The sequence below is a fragment of the Etheostoma cragini genome, chromosome 1, assembly GCF_013103735.1.
Source record: "Etheostoma cragini isolate CJK2018 chromosome 1, CSU_Ecrag_1.0, whole genome shotgun sequence".
In the NCBI taxonomy this organism is placed as follows: Eukaryota; Metazoa; Chordata; class Actinopteri; order Perciformes; family Percidae; genus Etheostoma; species Etheostoma cragini.
The window spans coordinates 6,291,182-6,298,970 of record NC_048407.1 but is presented as its reverse complement, the minus strand read 5'-3'; the positions used below and the strand labels follow the sequence as shown (position 1 = coordinate 6,298,970).

The following is a 7,789-nucleotide window of genomic DNA, read 5'->3' as shown; positions in this document are numbered from 1 at the left end:
CACACACACACACACACACGCACATAACAGTGTTAGCTTTTTTTTTTTTTAGCTTTGACAAAAAAAGAAAAACTAGTGGGTGGGCTGCACACTAATCTCTGTAATAGAGCAAACTAGGTTTGGGCTGGTGTAAACATTTTCAAGCTGATTTGATATCAAGCCAAACACTGGCCCGGTATACTAACTTTACCACTAGGTTTTGCACTTGTCTTTGCCACTCCTGATCAAAGAGCCTATAATGAGAGAAGTTCACTATATCTGAGCTATTTTTGATACAAGTACATGACATACACGCCAACGTTTGGGGTGACGTCAGTTATCCTCAGCAGTTTTAAGAACTGCACCAAAACTTACTAAACTAAGAAATAATGTGCTTGAGCTTCTGAATGCTCTACAAACTTTAGCTAGTGTTGAGCTACTGCACTACTTGATCAATTTGGCCTTGTACACAGGATCACCCGACCCAATTCTAGCTAACACAATTAATGTACACTTGTATGGAATCTGATCTAAAGATTACATCATAATCAGTGAAAGACGGCACTGACAACAGGCCTGTCAGTGAGAGCGAGGGAGAACTGATATGGATTTTTTTAGTGCCGATGTTTTTTTTCCCCACCAGCCTTAGCCGATAACCAATACGGGCTGACGATTTTCTTGAGCCGACACTGCTTTTACTCCCTCAATTTACATAATAAAAATGTAAATCCTGCCACACTGGATTTGTTTTTGGAATCTACTATGCCATTTCTTTAAAAAATAACCAAAAACACAGATTAGTGTCACTTCTGCAACCATCTTACATTCATATCACCCAATTATGTGTGCACTGTGCATCATATGGATGGGTGCACTGCATATATTTAACTGTGCAAGAGTAAAAGACTTTCATCAACATCTACAACACAGCCGTGATGATGCATTACAAACATATAAGACAGATATAATCAGGTCATCACTAAATGTCCGTTGTCAACACATGTAAATAATTTAAGGAAACACTAAACCTGAAAGTGGTGGAGGTTCAGTGCATGGTCTGCACATGAACTGCCTGCAGCAACACAGAGCCGCCTGTAGACACCTGTCTGTAAATAATGCCGGAAAAAACAATCGGCGAACGCAGGAGCCGCATATCGGCCGATGTCAATACAGGTAAAAACGCAAATATCGGTCCAATATATCGGCCGGCCAATAAAATTTGTGTATCACTATTTAAAATGACATAACATACAATTTGAAATACAACAGAATCTGGGAGGAAGCTTTAAACAAGCCCTCCCGTCTCCTGACAGTGCTGGAAACAAGGCAGAGCACAAACAAACCACACCTCCACCCCCACACTCTTTGGGCAGGAGGCCAGTATGTCTTGTGAAGTGATGCCATCATAGGAGCTCGTCAGATAACAGCTTGGGTGTGACCAATCTGTTGGCCTGGACAAATCCTGCCTCTGGTCAGCAGCGACCAGGCAAAAATGAGCAGTTGTCCTGATAGAAGATTATGACCCCACACATGGATGGACTAAGTACCCACTGGCTGCCAGCTGTCTCACAGAACACTGGACTTTGATGCATCACACTGTTATGTTGTGTATTACTCACTCACTCAAGGTGAAATATTTCAACTCACAAAAATACAACAATGATGCAAGTTTCATGGTCCAAATGCGCAGTGTGGGCGCAGTGGATACAACATTAGGACAAGAGACTCAGTACAAAACTTTGAGCATGACTATATATGCCATTACTGGGCATCAGGAAATAGTCAGTGTCAGTTGTTCTGGTAGCAACAGGCGTTAGGACTCAAAAGGACTGTAGCAAATAGTTTGAAGGTTCATTCATAACGTTGACATTCAAAATCTCAATTAGCATACATATGATTTTTTTCCATGTCAAACTCTGTTTAAACCTAGTAATTCTGCACAGCTGCAGATAAAGATTAGGCTACATTAATATTATTGTACTATATGTAGAATTTGATTGGCTGTTTAGGTTTTTTCCAACTCCTGTGATCCAAACATTTACAATAACTCCAAAGTGTTGTTTCGGTTGTAGCATAATGTTGACCCTAAGAGTTCAATTATTGCATCCCTATTTCATCCCCTTACTGGATTAGCAAGTATTTATGTGGACGAAACTGGTGAGTTATATTCACGAACGAAAGTTAATTATAAAAAATAATAATAATATATATAATCACTATTCAAATTGAGTATTTTTTACAGTAATACCAAAGCTTCTGTCAGAAACTCAATAGATGGTAATGCAGAACAATGCCATTATGCAAGCCCTGCCATGACAAAAAGTGTCATGTTTCTAAAGGTTTTGGACAATCTGTGTTTGGAACCTTTTTTTGGTTTCAAAGAAGTTGACAGGTAAACCAAGCAAGTTTCAAGAAATTATAACCACAAATATAAACAACCACCTGAAAGAGCATCAAACATTTAGAGAAGATAAAGCTATCAATGCCAAGAAAATCTCTGTGGCCCAACCAACCACACAACCCCGACCTAGACACTGGAACTGAAGATTGTCACAGCGACATTTACTGTTTCCGGTGTACATGTCTGTCCCACATATAGACTACTTTGTGACGGCGCGGCACACAATCAACACCGGCCACCACACATTGTTCTTTTTAACTATTTAAAACATGCATTCGTTCAGCTGCATTTCCTTTCCCTGCTCTCCTCCGTCACTCCACTATGACAGATATTGTCTTGGAGTTTGGATATCCTATTATTGTAATATGGCATAAGTGTTTTTTTTCCTGGTTTTACAGTAAAGTGATGTCATTTTCTGAACTTGCCAAACTGTTATATAGCTGTTAAATTATTAACCTTTTTATGATAATTTAATCATAAATCTCATTGTGTAAATATTTTGTGATAGCATCAATAGTCAGTTTGGTTAAAGAGATATATATATATATATATATATATATATCTCAAATTTTTTACTTCCATCCATGATTGGCTGTCAAACTACAACCTAAAGCCCAATGCAGATAAGACCAAAGTCCTTATTGTTGCTCCGGACACTACAGCTTCTAAGGTTACTCAGCTCTTGGGGTCCGTTACTTCAGCTGTACAGTCCAAACTGAGAAATGTTGGGGTTATAGTTGATAATACTTCGAGCTGTTGTTTGGCATTCTTAGCTTGAGATGATCATTCATCCCGGCTTGATTACTACAGCTCCATTTTTACTTGTCTTAGCAAGTCCTCCCAGGACCGTCTACAACTCCAGCAGGATGTCGCACATCACTCCAATCTCATAATCATGACATTGGCTTCGAGTTAAGTTCAGGATCCAATTTAAAGTCCTTGTTCTGGCCTATAAAGCTTTGCATGGTCTGGCACCTGCTTATATCTCAGACCTGCTCCATCCATACACTACTAACAGGTCCCTCAGGTCTTCTAACCACCCGTACACTACTAACAGGTCCATCAGGTTTCTAACCATCCATACACTACTAACAGGTCCCTCAGGTCTTCTAACCAAGGGCTACTGGTGCTCCCAAAACTAAATGCCTGACAAAAGATGAGGGAATGGGGTACAGATCAGCTAAGGTGGCTCTAGGTCTACACAATATAGTTTTTTTTAAATCGTTATCTCCATATCAACTTGCTCAATAAACACAATGCAAAAGGCTGCAACATATTGTGAAAGGCAGATTTTTTTTGAATTAGTTGAAAGAGAGAATCAGTAGAAAAATACACTTTAAAACGTAACTGTCATTTTTGTTATAATGCTTTTTATGTTCAATTTGTTCATTAAAGCATTGTTGGATTTTTTTCTTTTCAATTCAACAAGCAATTTACTCTATCTTATCACAATACTGAAAGCAACAGAAGAAGTACACCTTAATATCCGTTTATGTATTGCAAGTAATATCGTTATGATATTTAACGTTATTGCATATTTTCCTCTTATCATGCTAGTTGGTACCTGATTTTATGGTATATCCAGTTTCTGATAATAAACGTAATTTTATATTTACTAAACTGTTGGTGCAAAAACAAGGGTTTAGTATACTTGCTGAAAGGGTCTACTTCTTGTGCTTTTATAAGTTGTTATCACTTATTCAAATTTTGTTGTATAGCTTTTATTCCACATTGCCATTACCTTCATGTATGCAGTGGGGTTTCCATCAGCGTCTTTTTAATGCATATTTTGCCAATGTTGACTTTTTAGACTCTGCCACACAACTGGTTACAAATAAGAAACCTTTAGCTTATAACTTTCCAAATATGAGCATGTACTATTAGTATGTACTACATGAGCACCAAACTGGGGACATGTGCTGGACCATGATACTCTCAGGGCTCATACTCACTTGTTTCTCAGGACCTGCCAGGCCGCCTCAATGTCCGCATACAGGTTCTTCTCGGAGGGCTTCCCGGTGCTGACTCCGTAGCCTGAGTAATCGTAGGAGAACACGTTGCAGTTGATCCTGGAGCCGAGGCCAATGTAAAAGCTGCACATCTGCCCAAGGTCCACGGCGTTACCGTGGGAAAACAGAAGCGTGTACCGACTGTTCGGGGCACAACGCACAAACATACACCCGACCCGGTTACCCCGACTGCTTCTGGTGGTAAAAACTTCCACTGCATCGAGCTCTCGCTGAGAGTACTGCCAGTCCGCCCGTTCGGTTAAATGTAAGCTAGTTACCCCGTTAGCATCGGCGTGCACCGAGTACGTGGGCTCCGGTGGGAGGAAAGCTAGCTTGGCCGCGATGCGACTCGGACAAGGCGGACAACAGAACAGCCAGCATAGTTCGCCGAGAGAAAACCCATTCATCCTAGGGCCTTGTTCGGGCATTTAGGAGCGGCTCAATTAGCCCGGTCAATAAAATTCTTTTGAAAAAAAATACAGTTCTCTTTTGGTATGAGTTCCTATTTATTTCTCATTAACAGACTCTAAGTAGCTAGATGAACGATGGCTCGGTCTATCGGCTTGGCAGCTAACGCGCTAGCAAGCAACGTTAGTTAGCTAAAAGCAAAACTAGCTAAGCCTAACGTTACATACACATTAGAGACCAACTAAAACGCAACATTTAAGTTCATGTTAATTTTTTTTTAGCACAAAACAGTGCAGCGACGAGTCTCGATAGTACAAATCCGCCCTTGAAATAAATTAGTCGCTATCCATCAAGATTAGTTGCTAATGTTGTAAGAATGAGAATAGCCATTTCTCTAGAATGTAGGCAACCCGGACTTCCTGTAGGCTCCGACCGGATGTCCAGTTTGGCTTTCATTTAGTTGGTTTCTATTTTTTGGTTTCTAATTTTTTTATTTAAATTAGTTGTAAACAGTTGTAAAAAAACATATAAAGAGAAATTGACTGTTTAGGTGTAAAGTGACATGCAATGAGCTCAGAGCTGAAGAGTTTAGCAGTCTTGTGTCCTGTGGGAAGACACTGCCTGAGCCTGGTGGTGCAGGATAAGATGCTGCAGTACAGTCTGCCAGACAGCAGCAGACAGAACAGATTATAACTGGGTTGATTGGGGTCACTAATTTGGTCCTCCATGGATGGCAGCACCGTCCTGGGGGAGTCATTCCCTGGAGTTCTTATGTTTTTTCCCCCCCAGCCTGTTTCCTTGGATCAGGGAGGATCCAAAACCATGTTTGCAGCTGTTGCCGTGGTCCTGCTACACGTCCTGCGATGCCCCGCTACGTCCTGCTACGCTCTGCCGTGCCTTGTAATGCCGCACAGTGCCCTGTTATGCCATGAACTACTAAAAAGAACTACTAAAAATTATATATTTTTTTAGTCACTGTTCCATAATTTTTTTTTATTGTGACGGTTATTACCACTATTCATTTCAACCCCAACCAGCCCTCAGACACCACCTACCAAGATCCTGGGTCTGTCTGAGGTTTCTTCCTAAAAGGGAGTTTTTCCTCGCCACTGATACACTGTTGCTTGCTATGGAGAGAACTACTACAACTGGTGGGTCCTTGTAAATTACGTGATCTAGTGTGGTCTAGACTTACTCTGTCTGTAAAGTGTCTTTAAATAACTCTTGTTATGAGTTGATACTTTGAATACAATTTAATGGAATTGACTTAGCCTCTGTAGGGCATGCGCTCTACCAGGTGTGCTACCCAGACGCAGCTGGTTTCAGCAAGGGGTCTGTCACCTGGTGTTATGGTTGTTAGTGTCTGTATGTTCTCTTTCTTGTTTTATTTTGAAGTCTCAGTTTTCTCCCTTGTCTTGTTTAGTTTTGCTTCCTGTCTTGTGTTTTCCCATCTTTGGTGATTGTCTGTCCAGCACTGATTTGTTTCACCTGTTTCTTATCCCTAGTGACACCTGTCCCTTGTTAGTTCTTGTTACCTGGTGTGTTTAGTCCTTGTGTTGTCTTTGTCTGGCGTCGGATCATTGTGCTTCAAGTCAGGTTGTCCCTGCGTTGCACTTCCTGGTTAGTGTGTTTCCTGTCTTGTCTTTTGGTTATTCTTTGTATATGCCTGACTGCCTGCCTGTCTGCCTTTTTGGGGACACCTTATTTTGCAAGACTTGTTTGAATAAATCACTTCAACTCTGCATCTGGGTCCAAGCTTTGCATTCCTGACCCCTGACACCTGCAGACGGTTAGGATACTCTCTATGGTAAATTTCGACGTTTATTCTGGACCGTCATCTGGGTGAGCATAGGCGCCGTATTATGTTTTCCTCCGTGGGTGCTCACAGGCCCTTTGTAAAAAAAATGAAAAAATAGAAAATTAGTAAAATGTTTGCATTTCAAAACCTTAGGAAATGGACAGCGGCCGGCACAAACATACACGCTTATTAATTCTAAAGCTGTGAGGTAGTCGTATCTTTCAACTAAGGACAGCGCCACTTCTCTAAGATTGGAGAGGAAAAGCATAACTGACACATAACCACGATCAGCTTTGTGGGAAATTAAGAATCAATGCTTCTGACAGGTGACTGGTGCAACTCTCTGCACTGGTGGTGGATGTTGTCAATGCCCTTGCATCATTAGGTTTTGTTTTTTATTATCAAATCTGTCCATTTTAGTCTCACTCTGATTAATGCACATGCTAACACTGTATAGTGGTGGGATGGAGGGGGGGCGGGGGGTCACTAAAGAGGCGTTTTCATCCGAGAGACGCTGTGATTAGTAGATAGAATATGGGGCAGGGGACGGACAGCGACATGACCAATCATACCAAGACAGACGCTCCACTTAACACCAGATGTAATGTTTAATTTTAAATGAATGTAGCTTACTGGCAGTCTGGCACACATGGGTGCTCGAACTCCGGAGGTTTCAGGTTTGGTTCGGCTCAAAATGAAAATTACAAAAGTCCGGACCAAATAAGAAGGTGTGATCCTTCATCATGGAATACATCTGTCCTCTGCACATTCTATATATCCTGAACTTTTGCATATCCCTCAACATTTTTGCACATCCTGCACTATTCCATAAAGCCTCTTTTTTCTTTTTGTGATTAACAATGTTTATTTTGAACACAACACACAAAACCTACAATTTGCAACATGAACATCCCCCGTCACTCTCGTCATCATCATCACCATCCACCCAGACAAAAATCAAGAAAAGATGACCAAGGAACTACAATATTCAAGACAAAATAATAGAAGCTGTCAAATTAATGCATGTGTCTGCTCCATATGTATCCTCCACATTCCTAATGTTTCCTGCAAACAATATACTATAGTGGGGTGATAATAACTGTGATGGAACAAATCTATAACACAAATGGTAATAATTATAGATTAAGATGGTTTGCTGCATACATGTATAACTCTCTATTTACTGAAACAAAG

The 7,789-nt window shown here is 40.8% G+C and overlaps 1 protein-coding gene across 1 annotated transcript in view; it reads right to left on the bottom strand.

Moving 5' to 3' along the window:
- Positions 1 to 5,217, bottom strand: part of abhd17c (abhydrolase domain containing 17C, depalmitoylase) — a 15,765-nt gene extending 10,548 nt beyond the window's left edge. Inside the window, exon 1 of the mRNA XM_034877525.1 lies at positions 4,333 to 5,217. Within this exon, the coding sequence (XP_034733416.1) occupies positions 4,333 to 4,817 (485 nt within the window). The 5' untranslated portion in view covers positions 4,818 to 5,217. The remainder of the gene's footprint in view (positions 1 to 4,332) is intronic.
- Positions 5,218 to 7,789: the final 2,572 nt, after the last annotated feature.